Source organism: Petaurus breviceps, unplaced genomic scaffold (assembly GCF_028583685.1).
Source record: "Petaurus breviceps papuanus isolate PSGF00001 unplaced genomic scaffold, PetGlider_PUasm1.0 185, whole genome shotgun sequence".
In the NCBI taxonomy this organism is placed as follows: Eukaryota; Metazoa; Chordata; class Mammalia; order Diprotodontia; family Petauridae; genus Petaurus; species Petaurus breviceps.
Genome location: NW_027185797.1, coordinates 32674968 through 32699757, shown reverse-complemented (window position 1 = coordinate 32699757; position 24790 = coordinate 32674968). Strand labels below are relative to the sequence as shown.

Here is a 24790-nt window from a genome sequence, read left to right as displayed (position 1 = left end):
TGAAGATGAATCCTCCTGCCTCTAGACCAGGCACTCTATCCCTTGCACCACCTAGCTGCCCGGATACATACACACGTGTATGATCACATAGGAGTCACATATGCATATATAGATGTATGTATTCATATACACGTGTACATATTTCTACATCTGTGCATATATTTAAATATGTCATCTATATTTACAAACTACAAAATAACCTTGGGTGGGAGGGAGGCCTTACTTGAGCTGAACCCTGAAGGGAGCTAAGGATTTTACGTGGCCATGGTGAGGACAGGGGCCCTTTCAGGTGTGGCCACAGTCTGTTTAAAGCTGTGCAGGAAGGAGATGAGAAGTCAGAGGCTGGGCGGGTGAGAAGTGGGGGGAAGAAAGGCCACTTCAATTAGAAGGCAGCATAGGTGAGGGGGCTGCAGTCTGGTTGTAAAGGGTTTAAATGCCAGTTGGAGGAGATCGTGCATTATCCTCCTGGCCCTAGGGGACTGTGGCAACTTCTTGAGCAGAGGAGTGCCTGTACTTCACAAATACCAGGAGACATAAATTCTGAATCTCTGAGTCTTGGGACAAAGGAAGAGAGCTCAGCAGGAGTTTGGGGGTAGAAAGGAGGCTCTCTCCCACCACACCCTTACTCAGTGAGGCTGGGCTCCATCCAGGTCCCGGAGGACAGTGGGGAAGGGGCAGCAGCCCCTTCATTCCCGCTCATCCCTGGGCCTCAAATCAAGGTCACATGGTCTGGTGCAGAGAAGGCTAAATTTGGAATCGGAGGACCTCGGCCCACTCCTGCCCCTGTGACCTCGGGTTCCTCATCTGTTCAGTGAGAACCAGGGGAACTCAAAAGTTCCTTCCAGTTCAGAATTCTGGAATGCCGTCTTCAGCATCAGGAGTGGGGAGGGCAGACCTGCTTAGCCTTGGTCACCAAAGAAATCAAGATGAAATCAGGGTAACTTTCAGGGCTGGCCTAGTATGATTTCAGTGATCAGGACTCGTCTAGTCCTTGATCCCTACCCTCAACTCCCCACCCAACCCCAACAAAGAAAGGGACCTTTTAGTTCCATAAATTCAGAGGTGAGAGTAACCTCAGGTGTCATAATAATAATAGCCAGAACTTTAACATTTGCAGAGCACATTACTAATGCTATCTTTATGGAAGGAGGAAGCACTATTAGTCAGTCCCATTTTTTCGATAAGGAAACTGAGTCTAAGAGATTGACTTGCCCAGGGTCACGGAACTAGTGAATGTCTGAGACTGGATTAGAATTCAGGTCTTGCCGATTCCATTTTATAGATGATGAAACTGAGGCCCAGGGTGGTCATAAGTTTATAAGACCTAGAACCAGGAGGGTCTTCAGAGGTCTTCTGATCTAATTTCAATGTTTATACTTTTTAAAGGGGAGGCAGCATAGCACAAAGCATAATGGGAAGGAAACTGCAGGAAGAAATCTAGTTGTAGAGAAACGGCCCCAAAATGAGGAGCCCTGCCCCTAACTAGCTAATTGATTTTTAATTGATTTCTAAAATTGGATTTAATTCAATAACCATTTTCTAAGTGCCTGCTTTAACAATAATAATAATAATAATAATGTACTTTATTGTGCTAGAAACAAACAAAAAAAGACAAGAACCAAACAGTCTTTGCACCCAAGGAGCTTACATTCCCCTGAGGAAAACAATGTGTGCACAAATAAATCTATGTGAAACACAATGGAATTGGTTTAGAGTAATTTTGTCAAGGGTGAGGTGGACATAGTTAAGGGAACTCTAACAGCCAGGGGAACTTGAAGAGGGGGAATCCTCTGGGAACGAACTCCTGAGTTGGGATTCAAAAGAAACTCAGAATCGTATGAGCTCAATGAGGAGAGATGAGACCGGGCATAGGGAATGACCGATGCAAAGGCATGGAGGCTGGAAATACGATTGTAGCACATGGGGCCAGGACGGCGAGGATAGAGAGCCGAAGAAGGGCAGCGGGTGGTGACCCTGGAAAAGTAAGTTGGAGCCGGGCTGTGAAAGTCTTTCAGTGCCGAGCCTCCGGAGGAGGAGGTTTTTATTCTATCTGAGAGGCAATCGGGAGCTATGGAAGCTTCTTGAGCAAAAGAGTAACATAGGCAACGCTGTGCTTTAGAAAGATTGATTTGGAGGCTGCAGATTGCTCTGTGAGGTGCAGAAGGGAAAGGGGCCGAGTGCAGTGCCGGGGTTAAGAACCTGAGCTGCGGGAAGGACAATGGTGTCCTCAGCAAGAACGTGGAACTGAGGGAAGGGGGCAGGTTTTGAGAAGGAAGAGGCGGGCTCTTTCTCGGTCATGGATGTTTGCAGATCCTTCTGCCCCTCAGTGGCATCACGTTTGTTCTTTGAAGGTCCCTCCAAGCTCTGACCATCTTTGATGCTGAATGATGGCGCCTCTTTCCTGGGATCGACAGATAATTAGAGTATATGGGAGTTGCAGGGAGGGGTCAGCCCTGAGGATTTAATTGGTGGGAGGCGTGTTAATTACACTTCCTTTCCCCCGGTTTTCTGTGAGAGCAGATGTGGGTGCCGAACGGACTTGCATTTTTGAGATGTTAATTTCCCCAGATGTAAATAGCTCACAGCCGCATCTACAGGTAGACAAAAGACACAGGTCCCAGAGGCCGCCTTGTCGGTGGATGGATGCACTGTGTTCTTGTGAGCTCTGGGAAGGGGATGTCATTTTAAAAACCACATATTCTTTTGGAAACCTGCTGAATGCTTGATGAAAATAACAGCCATGATAGTCCTCATCCTAATGAAAGCTCAGGAAAATTTACTTACCTGTAAAATGGGGGTTGCGCTTAATCAGGACTTTTTCAACCTAAGGTTTGTGAACTTGCTTTTTAAAAAATATTTTGATATGATTCGTTTCCTTTGTGACCCTATGTATTTTATACATTAAAAACCTCATTCCGAGAAGGTTTCTATAGGGTTCGCCACTGCCCACAAAGGGCTCCATGATGCCAAAAAAGTGATGAGCTCTTGGTCTTGACTAGCTCTGAATTGGTGATTCTTTGAAATGGGTCTGAGTTGCTAGTTTCTGTTCTTTTATGAACATGACCTATATCCTCTTTTTTTTTCTTTTTGGAGGGGGGGAGGGCAGGGCGATGGAGTTAAGTGACTTTCCCAAGGTCATATGGCTAGTTAGTGTTAAGCATCTGAGGCCAGGTTTGAACTCGGGTCTTCCTGACTCCAGAGCCAGTGCCACCTAGCTGCCCTGCTACATCCTATTTGATGCCTTTTATTTTTAATCTGTCAGTTCCACATTAGTACTCTTCTCCTCCCCTCCTCAGCATTGAGCTCCCTGTTAGAATACTTTTGAAACAGTTTATTAAAAAGTGAGAATTGAAGAAAAAAATGATACTTCCATGCCAGCCAATAAGAGGAAGAAGAACCCATTAGAGCAGAAAAAAAAAAACCAAGTAGGAGAGGGTAAAGCCACTCAATTTCCATTCATCTCAGTTTCCTTGTCTGTGAAATGGAATAATAATAACATCTACCTCCTGCAGTTGTTGTTAGGATTAAATGAGATAGTAATTCCAAATTGCTTTATACAGCGCCTGGTACATAGTAAGCACTATATAAATGTTAGCTATTATTAGCTATTATGAAGATGAAAAATCTTCCACTTCCCTACAAAGCTTTCCAGACGGCTAAACATGGCAAAAATCAACTGGGTGAGTGAAGAGTGATGCGTTCTTCCCCTGCCTGAGCCGCTAGCCGTGGTGCTAGAACTGTTTGGGGACTCATCACTCTCATTCCTTCCCCAATCGGCAACCCTTAGTTTGTGTCATGGTTAAAGTCTCATTCATATGGCAGCTCAGCACTGAAATATTATCCAAGCCCTTTGCACTGCATTATCCACAAACCACAGAATGGCTGAGCTCCCAGCGGTAGCTTCAGCGGGACAATGAATTGTCTGATCAATGGAGAAAGTTCTTTGGGAGATGTGGGAGGATGGGGTCCTTCAAGTAGAGACCAGGACACGGCAAATCAACTCGAGTTTAAAGAAAGTCAGAGTCTTAAACACTCAAACTTTCACCCAGTTTCCTAAAGTGATTTCTTTCCCTTTTTTCTGTAGACAGTGAATAGACTAGAAAAAACCTCCAAGGCTGGAACCCAAAGATGACCTTCCTCTCAAGGACAGTGCAACTGTCAGTGTTGGGCTGGCATTTGCAGAGTAGTCTGACCACACTAGGCAGGCTTCTGCTCTTCTGCCTCAGTTTACCCAGGCTCATAAATAATCTTAGCCCCCGGATAGCAGGCATAATGGAAAGAAATTAGAGGGCTCAGTCATTCAGATAACCTGGGGCAAGTCATCTCCTCTCACTAATCCTGTTTTCTTCTCTATAAAAGGGAGGAAGTTGGAGTAGCTGGCCTTTGAGGTCCCTTAGAGCTCTACAGCTATGATCTTATGAGTTGTTCTTCTCTAATGTTTTCCAGGACACTGTTTTACATTTCCATGATGTTTCAAGAAAAAGTCAGTGTGAAGGCTGTCACCTTTGCAGAACAAAATCAAAGGGCATTGTCTCTCCCCATCTCATGGGAATTAGGTGTGAATGTATACTTCTCCTGCCCAGGCATAGTAGGGTCCAGGAAGTAGAAGGTCCCAGAGAACTGGTCTTAGATCAGTATCAAGCTTTGGGAAAGGTTCTTAGCAGGTTCTCTCATTAATAAATCATAAGTGTGGCTTTTTGTACAACAGTACAGCAGGAAATGTGAGAAAATGCTCAGTACAGGTGGAGAGTTTCCGTGCTTGAGGTCTTTAAGTGGAGAGTTGATAATCTGGAGGGTTTTGATATTCACCAGACTAGAGGCAGAGGGCTACACCAACTATTATTATTGGTGGTGGTTAGACAATACCTGGGGGTCAGTACCTGAATGAAAGGCTGATGGTGAAGACAGGAGGCAGAGCTAGAGTGTGTATTGAGCTCAGCATAGATCAAAGACTAGTCACCATATTTTGGCTCAAACTCATATACCAAGTCAAGGCAGCAGAGGTTACCAGTGGGGATGCAACCACAGACCAGGCAAGGACTCGTGAGGAGATTCTGCTAATGTGATTTCTACTTACTCTAATTATAGCCAACATTCATACAGTATTTGATGGTAGTAGTACAGGAGGAGGGATCAAAGGAGCAGAGTTCAAATCCAGGCTCTGTCACTTACTAGCTGTGTGACTTAGGGTAACTCCCTTTACCTTTCTGGGCCTCAGTTTCTTCAAGGGTAAAACTAGAGGACTAATCTAGATAACCTCAAATCCTGCTTCTAGCCCTAAAATCTGTTACCCCATCATTCTGACAACTCTGTGAAGGAGACAGTAAAATACCCATTTTACAAAAGGGAAACCTCAGAGGTCAGATACTCATTTCCAGCTTTTGTTGGTTCTTGAAATGATTCCACTGACATGGAAAAAAATGACTTACCAGTCCTTAGTCTATCCCAGGGATAGGGCTGGATTCTGGGGTTTAATCAATCAATAATCAACGTGGTAGACACTAAGGACACAAAGACCAAAGGGGAAAAGGTCCCTTGCCCTCAGGGAGCTTCCATTGTACAGAGGGAGAGGAGCAAGTACACATATAGAAACATCAACATAATTGATGTAGCTGGGGAGGGTCAGGAAGTTTCATGAAGAAGGTGGCATCTGAGCTGAGAAGTGAAGGCAACTCGAGATTCTAAGAATTAGGGCTGAGAAAAGAGTCTGTTTCAGGCATGGAGATAGAGTTTCATAGATAAAAACAAATCCAGTTGATCTGGACCATAGATTGTGAGAAGAGGAGAAATGTCTAATAAGGCTGGAAAGAGAAGTTGGGGCCAGGTGGTAAAGGGCATTCAGTGCCACACCAAGGACTATATATTTGATTTTAGAGGTAATGAGGAGTCAAAGGACTTTGAGCACAGGAATGACATGGTCAGGCCAGAGCTTTCAGAGAACCCCTTTGTCAACTGTGTGGCAGATGTTTTGGAGTAAATGAGGTGAGCCTGAAGACTGGAGTCCCCAAGACAAAAATGTCATAGTCCTTCCCCTCCAGGGCCTTTCTTATTCCTGGGACATAGTGGCAGATGTTAGGATTATAGATTTAGAAGCTAGAAGGCACTCAATGGCCTCTAAGATCTCAGCATCCTCATTTTACAGATAAGGTGACACAGGCCATAAGAGATGGAATGCGATTTGTCCAAGGTCACACCAATGAATCAGGATTTGAACCCAGATTCTCTGACTCCAAATCCTGTTCTCTTTCTGAGGCATCATTTTGACTCTGGTTTGTTTTAACAAATCATTTTAAGAAAAATGTGGTTACCTTCCTTTCTCCTATTTTAGAATACTAGAGTCTTTAGTAAAAAAAAAAAAATACCCTCTCTTTCTGTCTCCTTGCTTTGTTCTAGGTCACGAGACACTTAACCAAACTCTTTGACAGCATTGCAGATCTGCAGTTTGAAGATAGCCAGTGGCCAGCAGCCAGCAGAGCCATTGGGATGTACAGCAAGGAGAAGGAACATGTCCCCCTCCACACTGGATGTGAATGCATAGGCCATGTAAGCAAACATTCAGGAATTATTCCAGAGGAAATGCTGCCCCCAGCTCCCCATGGGCTGAAATACAAAGTGCTGCTGTGGCGGTAGAAAGGGAGAAAGGCTTTGAGTTACAGGGTCTGGGTTCAAAGTGAAGTCCTACTTCTTCCCAGCTGTGTGTGTGCAATTTTAATTTATTCACCCCTATATATTTTGGATTAAGGATTTCTCAACTTACTTATCCTCTCATTTTTGTTTATTGTTTTCATGTAAAGATAGACATAGGGACTAGACTTGCAAATTCATTCGCATAGGGAACTCCCAAGTGAGGAAACTCTTTCTAAGAACACATGATGATACTTTCTCTACAACTTACAGAGGGTTGCCTAAACCCCTGAGAAGTTAAATGATTTTCCAAGGTTTACAAAGCCAGGCTGTCAGAATTTTCAGAGATTATTGATTGTTTCTATGATTTGTTCTTCAACCTCATTGTTTTTAGGATTAGATGATTTAGATTCTGATTAATTTTTAATCTATATTTCCATGACCATTTATTGAATCTAATTTTATTTTGCATTGTAGCCTGAAAAGAGTGTATTTATTATTTCTTTTTTTCTGCATTTGGTTATGAAGGGGTATTTTTTGCTATAATACATGGTCAGTTTTTGTGAAGGTGCCACGTACTGCTGAGAAAAAGGCATGTTCTTTTCTATTTCCATTCAGTTTTCTCCAGAGGTCTATACTATCTAACTGCCCTAAGATTTTATTCATTTCCTTAATTTTTTTTCATTTATTTTATGGTTAGATTTAACTCTGAAAGGGAAAGTTGAATTTTCCCCATCAGTATTCTTTTACTGTCTGTTTCCCCTTATAATTAATTTAATTTTTCCTTTAAGAATTTACATACTATACCTTTTGAGGCATATATGTTTAGCATAGATATTACTTCATTATCTATAGTGACTTTTTGCAAAATGTAGTTTCCTTGCTCTTTACCCACCTGCCACTTTCTTCTTCCATAGCAATTCTTCTTTTCATGCCTCTTTTGTATGAGATAATTACTCCTTTTTATCTATCCCTATCATTTCTTTTAGAATCACCCCATCACGCACAGTTCAGCCCATAAGAGTACTGATAACATTTTTATATATAAGTAGTAAATAATTTGACCTTAAGTGCCCTATAATTGGACTTTAATGTGTATATTTCACCTGGTTCTTATATGTAGAATTTTCGATTAAATTCTGCTGTTTTTGTTATAAAGTCTTTCAGTTCATTAAAAGCTTTTTTTTCCATTCAAAATTGTACTTAACTTTGCTGGATAAGATGCCCTAATTTGAAATCCCAGCTCTTTTGCTCTATGAAATAGAATGTTCAGAGACCTATGGTCCTTCAACATGGTAGCTGCTAGGTCTTGTGAATTTCTTATTATAACTCCATGATATTTAAATTGTTTTCTTGTTGCTTTCAATATTTTTTCCTTAACCTAGAAATTTTGAAATTTGGCTATGCTATTTCTGTAAGTTTTCCTAATGGTATCTCTTTCAGGTGGTGATCAGTGGATTTTTTCTATTTCTGCTTTCCCTTCTTGTTCTAGAGAACTTCAGGCAATTTTCCTTGAAGATTTCTTATAATATTGTATCAAGATTCTTTTTTTAATCATAACCTTCAGGTAGTCTGATTAATGTTGTTTTTTCTGGATCTGCTCTCCAGATCTCTTATTTTTCTGATGAGATGTTTCACATTCTTTTCTCTTTTTTGTTCTTTACATTTTGTTTATTTCTTGGCATATTATGATGTAATTAATTTACCCTTGCCCAATTCTAGTTTTCAAGGAATTATTTTGTTCCTTGAATTTTTTATTCTCTATTTCCAGTTGGTTGACTTTCCTTTCATAATTTCCTTGATTTTCTTTACTTGGTCTTATTTTTTCCCTAATTTTTCATCAATCTCTTTTATTTGACACAGTCCTTTTTTAAGTTCTTCCAAGAATTCTTTTTGGACTTGGAACTCTTTGACATTTATCATTAAAAAAAAGAAGTGATTTTCTTAGGTCCACTGTTTTCCTGTGAACATGAACCCAGATTTTCTCTAACCCCATAGTAGCTATCTATGACTTTGTCTTTCTCCTGTGCTTACTCATTTTTATTTTTTTCATTTTGTTTTACCAGCTATTATTATAATCAAGTTCTAGTCCCAAAGCATGGGGAGTGATACCCCAAGCTCCAGGTCCTTCTAACTGTTATTTTCTAAGCTCTGTCCCAGGCTCAACCTTGGGCACTCCTCTCCATCCCTAAGCCACAGCTAGGGCCCCCAGCCACACTGTCCCAAAGAAGCTCTTACCTTCTTTTGCTGTTCATTTTGTGACTGTAAACTACAGCTATCCTCTCTGCCCTGGAACTGAAGTCAGGGACTCTCCTCTTCTGCAAATACCCACAGCCTTTAGAGTTAGAGTTAGAGTCAGAGGCGTTTAGGATTAAGGTCTCTGCTACCACACTCACCAGGTATGTGCTAGATAGATCCTTCTCCCCTGTAGCTGCAGCTCAGCACCAGGACTGGATCAGGTCAGTACAGCTGTGCTTAGCATGCCTAAATAGCGGAAAGTCCTTCAATGTGTCATCCTACTCAGTTGTCTGACCCCCACACTATCTGTGAGGTGGAAGTTCCTGAGGCTGCCTCCCAACCAAGCTGCCCCCAGAGCTTGCTGTTTGTTGATTCAGTGGAGTTGACCTGGGAGTGTTTGTACTTCATTCACACAGAATGCCCTCCCCTGGGTGCTGAGTCTTTCCTGGATTCTTCTCAAGCTGTCTTAGGAAGGCAACTCCTTTACTCTCACTCTTGTTTACTTCTGCTGCTCTACATTCACCTTGAAGTGATGGCCTGACTTTTTGTAGAGGAAATTTGGAGAGCCAAAAGTTTTCTATTCTGCCATCTTCCCAGAATTCTTTCCCCTTCTTTTTCACGTTTACAATTACGATAGTTAATTGTGTATTTCCCTTCATCTTATTCTTTTCTACTTTTCCCTCTCTTTGCTTTTTGCCTCTTTCTTTATAAAGAAGAGAGAAGAGCACCAGTGCTCTGGGTTTGATAAAATGTTTCTTCTCTTCTTCCTCTCTTCTCTTTTCCTCACTCAGAGTCTGGTAAGTTCTTACCCTTTATTCATTTCTAAGCCCCTCTTTGAAATCTGTTCTCTTTTGTTTTGCTTAAGGCTAATACAACTGTTAATATATCCTCCCGCCTATTCCTTCTTTTCAAATGTTCACTTTCCTTCATGTTTCTCCGTTGAGTGAAATGTTTTTTTCTGTACAAAGTTGTCTCTATATGGAAGTGTACTCTGCCGTAGTCTGATCTATTCAATGAGAGAAGCTCCAAGTGTCTCCTCCCCAATCCCATCCTCCTTGTTTGTGTAGACTTCCTACTTTTTTTTTTAAGCAATCGGGGTTAAGTAACTTGCTCAAGGTTACACGGCCAGTTATTACTGGGTGTGGTGCTGAGTATCTGAGCCCGGATTTGATCCAGGTCATCCCGACACTGGAGCCGGTGCTCTTACTCGCTGTGCTACCTGGCTGCCCCTAGACTCCCTACTTTCACACCTCTGTTATGTAAAATAAATTTCCTCTTTCTTCTCCCTTCCCATACATACAGTGTATTCCTCTTCCCCTCCTTTTCCATTCTTCTTTGAAGATCATCAAAACAAAACAAAACTACTCCCTGACTGACAATGATAGAATTTTAAGAGGATACATATATCATCTCCCTATATTAAAATGAAAGTTTCTCCTTTCTCAGTCTCTTGTGGTTTGCTTTTTTATGTTTCTCGTGACTGCTGTGTTTGTATTTTTAAAGTGTCTGTGCAGTTCATGTCTTTTCATCAGGAATGCTTAGAAGTCCTCTGTTTCATTAAGGACCCATTTTTTTCCTCTGTGGGATTATATCTAGTTTTACTGAAAAAGCTATTCTTGGTTGTAGATCTATATCTTATGCCTCATGGAATATTGTACTTTAAGCTTTCTTCTCTTTTAAAAGTGTTTGCTAAATGTTGATGACATTAGCTGCTCAATACTTGAATTCTTTCTAACTGCTTGTAGTATTTCTCTTAGACATGAAAGTTCTGGATTTTTACTGTAATGTTTCTTGGAGTTTTCATTTGGGGATTTTTTTTTTCAAGAGCTACATGGTACTTTCTGTTTCTACTTTGCCCTTTGGTGCTAAGAGATTTGTCCAGTTTTCTTTTATGATTTCTTGTAGGTTCTTTCTTCTCCTTATTTATTTCTTCTTTCTTTCTTCTACCAAGACATGGTCTCTATCAAGTAGACTCTGCTGCCTCTGGCATGTGGAACTTCCTTCTAGTAGAAGCTTAATAAATGTTTATTGGTGTCGTCAACTAAATTCAACCAAGTCAAAATAAATCCAGAAAAAAATTATTAGATGCTATCTACTCCAGGCCAAAGGAACTCAGAGATTTTAAGAGGGAAGGTGAGGGGGGGGGGCAGGAAAGAACATTGATGTAGCACACAGAGAAAGGAAATGGAATGCTGTGTGTGAGAATGGCCTATATGGCTCAATCATAGAGTATATGGAGAGAAGGAAAGTGTAAAAAGAATAAAAAAGGGTCCAGTTCATGAAGGGCTTCAGAAACTGAACAGGGTTTCTGTGTGAACCTAGGGATAATAGGGAGACACTGGAATTTATTGAGTAGGGAGATGACTAATGTGGTCAGTCCTGCACTTTTGAAAAATCACTTATGAGCTGAGAAAATGGTTTAGAGCAAAAAGGGAAGAGAGGAGCTACAACAGATTAGGAAGGAAAGGAGTCTATACATAGGAAGCATGAAGATAGGGCAGAGGCAAAATGGGTCTAGGGCATAGAGAGTAAACAAATACAGGCAGAAAAGAAGCTCCAAGGATCAATGTCAGGGCTGTAAAGGTAGTTGGTTTCAGCTGAATACCATGATCAGAATATTGTGTTTTATTTGTTAGGTAATAGGGAGTATTTACATGTTTTTTTAAGTAGAGGAATGATTTGACAAAAACAGTACAATGGGAAGATAACTGGAGGAATATTGTTGAGAATAAATTTGAGGAAAAGATAAACAGGAGATAGGGTGACCAGGAGTTACAAGGTTATCATAACTTGAGGAAGAGGTGAGGATATGACATGTATAATCAATATCAAATAGTCTTCTCAAGGAACAGGGAGGATTGGGGTGGGGACAGAATTTGGAACTCAAAATTTTTTTAAATGTAAATTTTAAATTTTAAATGAATATTAATGTTTACATGAAATTGGGAAATAGTTAATGAAGTAAATAAAATATATTTTTAAAAAAAGAAGTGAGGACCTGAGCTAGGCTGATTGTAGAATGAGTAGAAAGGAAGGGAGATGCAAGAAATATTAGTGAGGTGGCATCAACCAGAGTTGACAAATGATCACATTTGAGGGTGAGGGAACAGTAAAAGTCTATTGGGTCTAGGTGACTGGGATGATAGCATGGAAATAAACAGAAATAAGGAAGTTTAGGGGCAGCCAGGTGGCTCAGTGAGTAAGATCACTGGCCCTAGTGTCGGGATGACCTGGGGATCAAATCCGGGCTCAGACACTTAGCACCCACCCAGAAACACCTGGCTGTGTAACCTTGAGCAAGTTACTTAACCCCAATTGCTTAAAAAAAAGAAATAGGGAAGTTATGGGAGAGATAGTTTTAGAGGGAGTTCATTTCTGAGCTTGATGACTTTGAGGGACAAGAGGAATGCCCAGGTAGGGATATGCAGCAAGCAAGGGGAAATCCAGAATTGGAGTTCTGGGGAAATGTGAGTAGAGCTACAACTTTGGGAATCCTCAGCATTGAAGTGATAATTGATGCCCTGAGAGTAGATCTGAGTACCCAGGGAGAGAATAAAGAGAGAGAGAAGAGGCCCAAGTGGATAGGCTCAGAGGCAGGTTAGGACCCCAGGATCCTCCTGACTACACATTTAGTATAATACGCTGGGTAATACTTAGTTGGCTTTCAGTAATGTGTTACAATCTCCTAGGTAGGGATATTGCCTTAGTCCCTTCAGAGCATCTGCAGAATATGCCAGTGTTGGTATTCTTGAACTATAAGCATTAAGTCAGTAATAAAATGTTTCTGTTTTCAAAAGGTGGAAACATGGCTCCAGGGTCTTGAAGAAGCCATGCAGGAAACAGTGCGCTGGTCCATCACAGATGCTACAGCTGCCTTTGAGGAGAAGCCCAGGGAGCAGTGGATTTTAGATTTCCCAGCCCAAGTTGCACTGACCAGCTCGCAGATTTGGTGGGCCACTGATGTGGGGATAGCCTTCAGTAGATTGGAAGAAGGATATGAAACAGCCTTAAAGGATTACAATAAAAAGCAGGTATACCCAGAATCCCCTTCCCCAATTCCAACTCTTGATTGTCCAGTTGGGACCTGGGGGTCTTAAAGTCTCATCCAATGGGGGAGCAAGCTCAGGAAGGTCTTGCCAAGGTAGAAATACTTTACCAGGTAAATGTCTGCCACCTGAGGACCAGCCAAGAGGCTCAACATCAAGCAAGCTAAAGGGAGATGCATTTTCCTTCCATTTTAAGAGTCAGGGAGCATCTACTGCATCATAGAAGTCTTGCAATCTGTGACAGTAAAGGGAATGTATATGCTAAGGAAATCACAGCTCCTTTAAATTTTGTTGTATTTCGTTCTCATAAAATTACAGCTCAGGAGAGACCTTCGGGGAAACTCACTTAAGCTCTTGCTCATCTCTCAGTCAATGAACCCACAGGCATTTATTACATTTCTACTGTGTGCCACGGACCTACTGGGTGCTGGGGCTACAGAAAAGAAAGCTAAATGATTCCTGCTCTCAAGTAGCTTCCATTCCGTCAAAGGAATCAGCATGTGTAAATATGAATGAATTCTTCATGTACTCCAGGCAGGTGTCATGATTTCCTGGAAAGATGGAGGTCATAACATAGGAACTCTTTTAATAGCAGCAACTAGCTTTACTTAGCGCTTTCAGGTTTGCAAAATGCTTTACAAATATTGTCTCATTTGATCCTCACAACCAACCCTGAGAAGTAAGTGCTTATTATTACCCCAGTTTTATAGGTGAGGAAACTGAGGCAGGCAGAGATGAACTGACTTGTCCAGGGTCACTCAGCTAGTAAGTGTCTGAGACAGGATTTGAACTTGGGTCTTTCTGACCCTAGGTCCAGTGTGCTATCCACCATGCTATCCAGCTGCCTTATCATAATAATATCATTCTGTATAATACTATTATTACACAGCATTTAATTATATTATGATTTTTTTAACTAGACCTGTGATTTCATTGGACATTTCTAATGGGGAAGCTCTCTCTACCGATGCAAACTGGGAGTTACTTTGTAATCTCTGGTCTTTGAGATTTGTACCCAGAGATGAAGTGATTTGCTCACAGCTCCAGAGTCCAGGGCAGGACTCATTCTCAGGTCTTAGGCTGGCTCAGGATCCATTCTTCCTCTCACTATGAGTTACTGACATTTGCATGATGCTTCCCAATTTCTGAAACCCTTACCCTACACATTTCACCAGGGCTTCCTACCAGTGTGGTGAGCAATGAAGACTAAGAAGGAAACTGAGTCTCAGGAAGGTGACCTGTGCAGCATCACCAGCTCACCAGGACGTGTCTGAGGCAGGATTTGAATCTAGGTTCCCATGTTTGCAAGGTTGCTTTTCTCTCCCACATGTGGAGCCAGATGGAACTTTGCTATTCCATTACTAATAAACTGTAGACTGACTGCTTTGGAAAGTACAATTGCATTCAGTTTAAGGAGGCTTTATCAAGGGTCTAGCCCTCAGCTGTGTGCTAAATTCCAGAGGAGATTAGAAAGAGAGAGAAGATTCAGTCCCCACTCGTGGAGTTAACCATGTAGGAGCTTATGATGTACATGGATCACTTTACTACAATTAGTATTAGAGAAGTTTATGGGGAGGGGCAGGGAATGTCTCTAGCTGGGAGAGGGATGTCAGTGTCTAAGGAAGACTCAGGAAGACTTCCTGGAGGAGGCTGTATTCTAGTTGAACTAAAAAGGGTAGGATTCATTCACACTAAAGAGTATGCAGGAAGAGAGGAGCGTTGCTGGCCCAGGGAACCACACAGCATGTACAAAGTCTCCAAGGTGGGAAAGCATGGATTTCTCTCAGGTGCAGTAAGATGTTCCCCTTGGCTGGAATCTATGTCAAGGGGAGTAATATGAGATTGGACTGGAAAGATAGGAGTCTTTCCAAATTAAGGAGTCTGCACTTGACTCAGGGAAAGGGGAGAAGCATGAAAGGGTTCTGAGCAGAGAAGGACCTAAGGAAGATGGGGCTGGGAGCTCAGCCTCTTCTTGCATTAGAGGAATGACCAAAGGCCCTCTTTCTAAGCTCTTTCCAGTGGTTCCCTCCAGCTTCCTTAAGCGACGTTGGGTGGGAGGTCTGTTTGCCTCTCCCTTCTTCTCTGAACATTTGAAGCATTTGTTCAGTTGTTGCACATAGGGAGTCAGGTGGAGGGAGGCTCTTCCAGAGCTCTGGGGTATCTCTCACTTACCAACTATTTCAATCCTTAATAGAATGATACCCAACCACTCTCTGAGTGAAGCTTTCTCCTCTGGCAATACCAGTAGTGCTTCTGCCACAGCAGACAACCTGGAATCCATCAGGGCTGCCTGCCCTACCTCACACTGGTCTGCCAGGAAGGTGGGAGCCTGCAGCTCAATGCCTCCTTCAGCAGAGCTCTGGAAAGTGGATACTACCTGCTGTTTGATTTGAAAATGGAACATCTTCTAGAGAGCTTTTCTAATTAGCATTATTCTTAGTTATGCTGGCAGAATATTGGGGCTTTTATTTTCTAATAAACTTTTAGCCCTTAAAAAGATGCAGAAAAAGCTTTTAAGCAAAATACAACACTCATTCTTATTTAAAACACTAGAAAATAGGAATAAATGGAGTTTTCCTTAAAATGATAAATAGTATGTATCTAAAACCATCAGAGCCACTGGTCTTTCTGATGGAGTAAACTCTACCAGGCTTCGACACCTGCATTGAGATCCATCTCAAGAGTGAAATATTGTAGAAATGAGACAGTGGCCAGGAATTGGCTTGTGGACTTCTGTCAGTTTGCAAGCCATAGGATCTCAGAGTTAATATCTAAGAACTGAGTCCCAAAGGATGAAGTGATTTCCCCCACATCACACAGATAAGTAAATAGCAATGCTAGATCTCTAACCCAAGGAAGCTAGGTGGCACAGTGCTGATCTAGAAGTTAGGAAGACTCCTCTTCCTGAGTTCAAATCTAGCCTCAGACACTCACTGTGTGACCCTGGGCAAGTCACTCAACCCTGTTTGCCTCTGTTTCCTCATCTGTAAAATAAGCTGGAGAAGGAAATAGCAAACCCAACTCCAGTATCTGCCAAGAAAACCTCAAATAGAGTCACGAAGAGTTAGGCACAACTTAAAAGCAACTGAATAAGAGTAATGGGACTCTAACCCAAAGAGAACTGCATTCCAGTCCTGCCTCTGACACCGACCTGGGTGACCATGGGAAAGTCACTTAAAGCCTAAGCCTCCATTTCCTTATCTATGAGAGAGGAGGACGAGGTGGCCTCCAAGGTCCTTTCAGACTCTAGAGTTGTGTTCTCAGGGCTCCAAATTCAGTGTGCTCTCCACTGGGCCACATTGTCTTTGGTCAACCACATTCCTGAGATATACATTAAAATATCACAAATTCCATGTGAAAATGAAAGTAGAATATGATAAAAGAGTAGCCGTTTTACCATCTTCTTTTGGGTTGTGTCCACTTTTGGTTTCTACCATGTAATAGTCTGTGATTCACTTGGAAGCAGGAGATCCAGCAGCTTTGGTCCCTAGCTCTTCTCTTAGGAAGAGATAATACTCTTAAAATGTTTCTAAAAATAAAATTGTATATTTATTTTTAACATTCTTTTTTAAATTTTAAGATCCAAATTTTCACCCTTCCTCCTGTTCTTCCCCCACACATTGAGAAGACAAGAAATATAATATCAGTTATACATGTGAAATCATACAAAACATATTTCCATATTAGCCATGTTGTAAAAAAGAAGAAAAATAAAGCAAGGGAGAAAATTATGTTTCAATCTTTGGTCAGACTCCATCAGTTCTTCTCTAGGGGTAGATAGCATTTTCCATTCTAAGTCCTTTGGAATTGCCTTGGATTAGTGTGCTGCTATTCATAGTTCATAATATAATATGTGCTCTTTTGTTACTTTGTACAATGTTCTCCTGTTTTTGCTCACTTCACTATGCAACAATTCATATAAGTCTTCCCAGGTTTTTGTTTTTAAAGCATTTGGGGTTAAGTAATTTGCTCAAGGTTACACAGCCAGTTATTTCTGGGTGTGGTGCTGAGTGTCTGAGCCCAGATTTGATCCCCAGGTCATCCCGACTCTGGAGCTGGTGCTCTTACTCGCTGAGCCACCTGGCCACCCCTAAGCAATTGGGGTTAAGTAATTTGCTCAAGGTTACATGGCCAGGTGTTTCTGGGTGGGTGCTAAGTGTCTGAGCCCGGATTCGATCCCCAGGTCATCCCAACACTGGAGCCGGTGCTCTTACTCCTGTACTACCTGGCCACCCCCTTCCCAGGTTTCTCTGAAACTATCCTGCTCATCATTCCTTATAGTATAATAGTTTTCCATTACACATATACCATAATTTGTTTAGCTATTCCCCAGTCTTAGCCAGTACCATATTTACTTTGTACAATGTTCTGATTTTGCTCGCTTCACTATGCAACAATTTTTAATGATTACCACTCTGTAATATAGTTTGAAATTTGATGCTGCTGGCCTGCCTTCCTTCACATTTTTAAATCAATTCCTTGATATGTTTGAAGTTTTGTTCTTCCTGATGAACATTGTTATTCTTTTTTTCTAGCTCTACAAAATATTTAATAGGGGATAATAATATAATAAAATATTTTTTAATTTAAATTAATTTTTAAATAATTTTTATTGGTATGGCACTGACAAATAAATCAATTCAGATAGAGCTTTCATTTTTATTATATTGGCTCAGCATACACACGAGCAATTTTTATTTGTGTGAAAAGTGTTTTATAATGCATTCATATAGTTCCTAGGTTTGTCTTGGTAGATGGACTCTCAAGTATTTTATATTACCTGAAGTTATTTTAAATGGAATTTCTCTATCTCTTGCTGCTGGGTTTTGTTGGCAGTATATAGAAATGTTGATTTATATAGGTTTATTTTATATCCTGGCAACTTTGCTAAAGCTGTTGATTAGTTCAGTTAGGTTTTTAGTTTATTTTCAAGGGTTCTCTAAGTATACCATCATATTGTCTGCAAACAATGATAGGTTTGTTTCTTCATTACCTCTGATAGTTGCTTCAAATTCTTTTTATTTTAATGTTATAGTCATAATTTCTAATGTAATATTGAACAATGGTGGTGATAATGGACATCCTTGTTTCATCCCTAATCTTAATTGGAAGACTTCTAGCTTGTCCCCATGGCAGATAATGTTTGCTGATAGTTTTAGATAGATACTACTTGTCATTTTTAAGGAAAACTCCATTTATTCCTATACTTTCTAGTGTTTTTAATAGGAATTAGTGTTGTATTTTGTATAAAAGCTTTTTCTGCATCTATTGAGATAGTCATATGGTTTTTTGTTGTTTTTGTTAATAATATTGCTGATAATTTTCCATATTAAACCAGTCCTATATTCCTGGCATAAATCCTACTTGGTCCTAGTATTTGATCATTGTGATATATTACTATAGTCTCTTTCCTAGTATTTTAGTTAAAGCTTTTGAATTAATATTCATTGGGGAAATTGGTCTATGGTTTTCTTTGTTTTTACTCTTCCTGGCTTAGGTATCAGAACCATATTTGTTTCATAAAAGGAATTTGTTAGGATCCTTTCTTTGCCTATTTTCCTCAAATAGTTTATATAGTATTGAAATAAGTATCCTTCAAATGTTTGATAGAATTCACTTGTGAATCCATCTGGTCCTGGGGATTTTTTCCTAGGGAGTTCATTTATGACTTGTTAAATTTCTTTTTCTCAGATAGAGTTATTTGAGTATTCTGTCTTCTGTTAATCTGGGCAATTTATGTTTTTGTAAATAGTCATCCATTTCACTTACATTGTCAGATTTATTGGTCTAGAATTGGGCAAAATGGCTACTTTAATTTGTTTACTGTTGGTGAATTCACCCCTTTCATTTTTGAGATCAGTAATTTGGTTTTATTCTTTCTTTTAAAAAAAAGTAGTTTAGGGGCAGCCAGGTGGCTCAACGAGTAAGAGTACCGGCCCCAGTGTTGGGATGACCTGGGGATCGAATCCGGGCTCAGATATTTAGCACCACACCCAGAAATAATTGGCCGTGTAACCTTGAGCAAATTACTTAACCCCAATTGCTCAAAATAAAAATAAAAGTAGTTTACCTATTTTATTGACTTTTTTTATTTTAAAAAGCCAGCTCCTGGTTTTATATGGTTTTTGTGCTTTCAGTTTTATTAATCTCCCCTTTGATTTTCAGGATTTCTATTTTGGTGTTTTAATTGAGAATTTTTCATTTTTTTTTCTCATTTTTTAAATTGTGTACCCAATTTATTGATGTCTGCTTTCTTTCTTACATTGATACCTAGATATTTAAATTTTAGAGATTTTAGAGCTATACATTTTCACCTAAATACTGCTTTGGTCACATCCTACAAATTTCCATATGTTGTCTCATTATTGTTACTCTCTTTAAGGAAATCATTGAGTGTTCCTATCATTTTTTCTTTGATCTACTCATTTTTAAGAATTAAATTATGTAATTTCCCATTAATTTTTAGTATTTACTTTTTATTTTTATTTTTTTGTAAAAGCAATTGGGATTAAGTAACTTGCTCAAGGTTGCACAGCCAGTTATTTCTGGGTGTGGTGCTAAGTATCAGAGCCCGGATTCAATCTCAGATCATCCTGACTCTGGGGCAAGTGCTCTTACTCCCTGTGCCATCTGGCCACCCCTAAGCAATTGGGGTAAAGTAACTTGCTCAAGGTTACATTGCCAGGTGTTTCTGGCTGGGTGCTAAGTGTCTGAGCACAGCTTCGATCCAAGATCATCCCGATGCTAGGGCCAGTGCTCTTACTCGCTGTCCTACCTGGCCACCCCATAGTATCTACTTTCATAGCCCTTTATTGAATTCAAGTTTATTGCATTATGGTTTGAAAATTATATTTGTAATATTTCAGCTTTTCAGCATTCACTTGTGAGTTTTATACATGGTCAATTTTTGTGTCGAGAAAAAGGTATTCCCCTTTCTCTTCCCATTCAATTTTCTCCAGAGTTCTAGTATTATCTAACTTTTCTAAGATTCCATTCCTCTCCTTAACTTCTTATTTATTTTTGTGGTTAGATTTATCTAGTTCTGATAGGGGAAAGTTGAGGTCCCTCACTAGTTTAGTTTTACTATCTATTTCTTTCTGTAATTCATTTAAACTTTTCCTTTACGAATTTGGATGCTATGTCATTTGGTGTATATATGCTTAATATTGATATTTCTTTGTTGCTTATGGTACCTTTTAGCAAAATGTTGTTTCTTTTATTGACCTTTTAGTTAGATCTATTTTTCTTTTACTTTGTTAGAAATCATGATGGCATATTCCCTCTTTTGTAATTGAGCCAAAATATAATAGATTTTTGCTCCAGTTCCAGTTTTAACTTTGTGTGTGTGTCCTTCTGTATTTGGTGTTTCATATAAACAACATATTGTTGGACTCTGCTTTCTAATCCATTCTGTTATTCACATCTGTTTTATTGGTGAATTTGTGCCATTTACATTCACAGTTATGATTATATCCTGTTTATCCTTCTCTCCCTCTTATTTGTACCCTGTATAGTCTGCTTTGTTTCTCTTCATCTTCCCTCTCTCCTATTACCATCCCCTTCCTTTATCCCTTTCCCTCTCCACTTCCCTGTTAGGTAAGAAATACTTTATGCCCAACTGAATGCACATGTCATAATGCTAAGAAAATGAAATTAAAGTATTGTCTTCTACCACCCCCATTTTTCCTTCCACTGTAAAAGCTCTTCCTTGCACACCTTGTTTATGTGACATAATTTTCCCCATTCTTCCTCTCCTTCCCCCTCCTCCCAGTGTATTCCTCCTTCTCATCTCTTAATTTTTAAAAATCATTCTATAATATTCAACTCACACCCAAGCCCTCTGTTTATGTATACTCCTAACTGCTCTAAAAAGATAGAGTTCTTGGGAGTTTAAAGTATCATCTTCCCATATAGGAATGTGAACTGTTTAACCATATTTAGTCCCTTATGATTTCTCTTTCATGTTTACCTTTTTATGCTTCTCTTTACTCTTGTATTTGAAAGGCAGATTTTCTAGTCATCTCTGTTCTTTTCATCAGGAATGTTTGAAAGTTCTCTATTTTATTAAATATACATTTTCCCCTTAAGGTTTATATTCAGTTTTGCTGGGTAGGTTATTTAAGTTGTAATCCTAGATCCTTTGCCTTCTGGAATATTATATTCCAAGTCCTCTCCTCTTTAAATGTAGAAACTGCTAAATATTGTATGAATCCATATCATATAAATCATATCAGGTTTTCCCAATAATCATCATTTTTATTTTTTTAACAAATCAATTATTCTTATATTCTATTAATAAAGTACCACAGTCCCACATGAATAGTCAACATTTCTATATATCACTGACAAAGCCCTGCAAGAAGTGACCATATGTTCAGAGCTCCCCAACTACCCAGATATAAAGGCTCTCTCCATCCAGGTATGTCTGTAAAGTATATAGTTGATTCAGGTAGTCAGGGCCCTGTCTATTGGTCTTTATTTCCCTATTTGTATTTTCTCTGAAGTTCAGGGGGCTGACTTTTCCCCTGAATTAGTGAATTTACATTTTAAATTCAATTTATAAATACATTTTATATTTTATATAAAATATATTTTATATTTTAAATAAATAAATACAATTTTAAAAGATTGTTGACCCCTTGAACAGCTAGCTTTCCTAGTAAAGCAGATCTAAGAACCTGTGCTAGCAGCCCTCCTGGGGATGCCAGTGTGGTTGCTGCTACAGTGACCTAGACATAAAGAACAATATCATAAGTAAATTAGAAGATCGTGGAATGTTACTTGTCAGATTTGTGGATAGGAGATGAATCTATAACTACAAAAGAGGTAGAGCATTGTGGAACATAAAATAGATTAATAAGATAAAATAAAAATAAGATATAAAATATATATGATATAAAATAAATTAAAAATTCTTTTAAAATTAAAATTAAAAATGTTTTGTACAAGTAAAATCAATGTAGCCAAGATCAAAAGGAAAGTAGAACACTGGAAAAACATTTTTATGAATAGTTTCTTGAATAAAGGCCTCATATTTCAAGTACATAAAGCACTATGTCAAATTTATAAGAACGAGTCTTTCCCCAACTGATATCAAAGGATATGAACAGAGAGATTTTGGAAGAAGAAATCAGTCATATGTAGTCATATGAAAAAATGCTCTAAATAATTATTTATTAGAGAAATGCAAATTAAAACACTGTCTCACTCCTATCAAATTGGTTAAAATGATAGAAAAATTACAAATGTTGGAGGGGATGTGCAAAAATTGGGCCACTGATACACTACTGGTAGAATTGTGAATTGATCTGACCATTTTGGAGAGCAATTTGGAATTATGCCCCCAAAATTGTAAAGTGTTTATACCCTTTAACAAAGCAATACACTATCAGGTCTGTTTCCCAAGGTGATCAGGGGAAAAGGAAAATAACCTATATGTTGTAAAGTATTTATAGCAGCTCTCTTTGTGGAGGCAAAGAACTGGAAAGTTGGGGAACGTCCATCAATTGGGGAATGGCCAAACAATTTGTGGTTATATGATTGTGATGGAATACTACTATGCTGTAAGAAATGATGGGCAGTCTGATTTTAGAAAAACATGGAATGACTTGCCTGAAATAATGCAGACTGAAAGAAGCAGAACCGAGAGAATGTTCTATAGAGTAAACACAATATTGTTCAAAGAGTAACTGTGAATGACTAGGCTATTCTGAATAAAGTGAGCATTCATATCAATTATGGAGGACTCATGAAGGAAGACGCTCTCCATCTCCAGAAAAAGAACTGATATACGGAAGTATGTATTTTATGGTTCCACATATATATCTATATCGAATGTTGGTCTTCTCTAATGTAGGGTTGGGAGGGAGGGAGATAGACAACTCAGAACTCAAAATGTAATAAAAAAAATGAAGTACCAGAGAATGAATGCTTCCTTAGGCATGGCAGAAGGAAGGCTAAATAGATTTACATGAAGCCTGAATTTGATTCTCATGTCTAACATTTATTTTTTTTTCACTTTGGACAAATGGTATTATCTCTCTGAGACTCAGTTTCCTCACATATAACATGGGAATAATAATAGTACCACCCCACAGGATTATTGTGAAGATCAAGTAGGAAATATAAGTAAAGCAAATTACAAACCTGGGAATTCCTATTATTAATATTTTTTCTTCTGAGAGGATTACTCAGCTTAAAATGAGTGCCATCGCTTCTTTCTCCTCATTTCAGCTGCATTCCTTTCTGTTTTGTCCCCTTAAGTCTTTTCCCATAGTTATCTGGGGTGTCTGAATCATCTCTCAGAGAGACAGGGCAGATGGAGTGGGTCAAATGGGTTTATTGAATAGAACTTTTTTTATCTGTTAAGGTCTCTCAGCTGAATGCACTGATTGCCCTGCTGCTGGGTGAGCTCACCCCAGGAGACCGACAGAAGATCATGACCATCTGCACTATTGATGTCCATGCCCGGGATGTTGTGGCCAAGCTGGTTTCTCAGAAGGTAATTACGTTGAAGGGCTTTTGGGGTCTAGATGTGTCCTGGGTACATTTCACAGAGTACTTGTCCCCTTTCAAAATGGTTCAGTAATGATTCAACAAATGTTGTCAGTTCAAAGGCATGTAGCTGTGAAGTTCTAAGCTTCCCTGAGATGTTTGGGTTTGCAAAATTGGAATCATCTGTGGAGGTTTCTTATTCAAAGTATCTCTTTAATGTCCTCCATTCTCTTTACTCATGAATTGCCAGAAAAAGAAAAGGAAAAAAATCTGGGGCCCAAAGAGGCCATCTCATTCATTGATTTACTCCTGACGGTGGTGTCATACAGTCTCCTTGAACCTCCATCTTTATAATCTACAGCATGTCCCCAGAATCCTAGAATATCAGACCTGGAAAGAACCTCAAAGTCCAGTCAATCCTATCTAGCTAAAATCAATAATCCTTGCTCCAATAAAGTCATTGGCCACCTAGCTTCAGTTACAGATGTCAGCTGAGGAAGGGCTCACCAACCTCCAAAAAAGCTCACTCCATTTTTCTGTAGCTCTAATTGTTAGGAAGTTTTCCTTACATTGAAGACAAACTTCCAAATAATGAGAGGTTGCCAAATGTGTTTAACTACAAACTCCTTTACTTTTTTTTGTACACACTTGTGATTGGGGGGAAATGAGGAGCTCCCAGGGTGGAAACCTTCCACCAAAGCAAATTGGCACCTGTGTCCTAGTCTTAGAGAGTCTCCAGAGGCACTGAAAAGTTCAGTCACTTGCCTGGAGTCACACAGCCAACTTGAGTCAGAGGTGAGATTTGAACCTAAGCCTTCCTGACTCAAAGGCCAGTCCTTAAACCTTTGTGCTACTTGCCTCTTGTTAACCACTCACTTCTTCTCTTTGGCTCACTTCAATCTTCCTCGGGGCAGTGATAGCCCATTTCTTCAAGCATGGCCTCATCGTGCATTGACAATAGCCCACTGTGGCTGCCTATGTAGTAATGAGTCATTCATATAATTGAAAAACCTTTGCAAGGTCGCCTCTTGTTTGCCCTTTTCTTGGCTAAACAATTCTGATTTCCTAAGTGGATCTTCCTTTGCTCACCTTTTAATTTGATCGATGGACTTTTTTCCATTCTCTGTCCAAGTTCCTATTTTTCCTCTTAAATGTTAGAACTAAGAAAGTGACTTCACTTTGAACGTGAGAATATTGATCAGTTTTTATGGAAATTACTTCTATGTTCATGCCTCCATGTTGTGCTTGTCTTTTCAGTGATGACATCAACAAGCGTTTCTTGAGTGTTTTCTCTCTGCCAGGCACAAACCCAGAAATGAACCGTGCCTGCCCTCTAGGGGCTTACATTCTATCAGGGGATAGTGCAGTGGAAAAGCTGCCTAGATATG

The 24790-nt window shown here is 39.6% G+C and overlaps 1 protein-coding gene across 1 annotated transcript in view; it reads left to right on the top strand.

Annotated features, from left to right (window-relative positions):
- The window catches only part of DNAH11 (dynein axonemal heavy chain 11), a 303071-nt gene that overhangs the window by 100339 nt on the left and 177942 nt on the right, over window positions 1-24790 (top strand). Inside the window, exons 29-31 of the mRNA XM_069088738.1 lie at window positions 6394-6543; window positions 12660-12893; window positions 23278-23409. Of these exons, the coding sequence (XP_068944839.1) occupies window positions 6394-6543; window positions 12660-12893; window positions 23278-23409 (516 nt within the window). The remainder of the gene's footprint in view (window positions 1-6393; window positions 6544-12659; window positions 12894-23277; window positions 23410-24790) is intronic.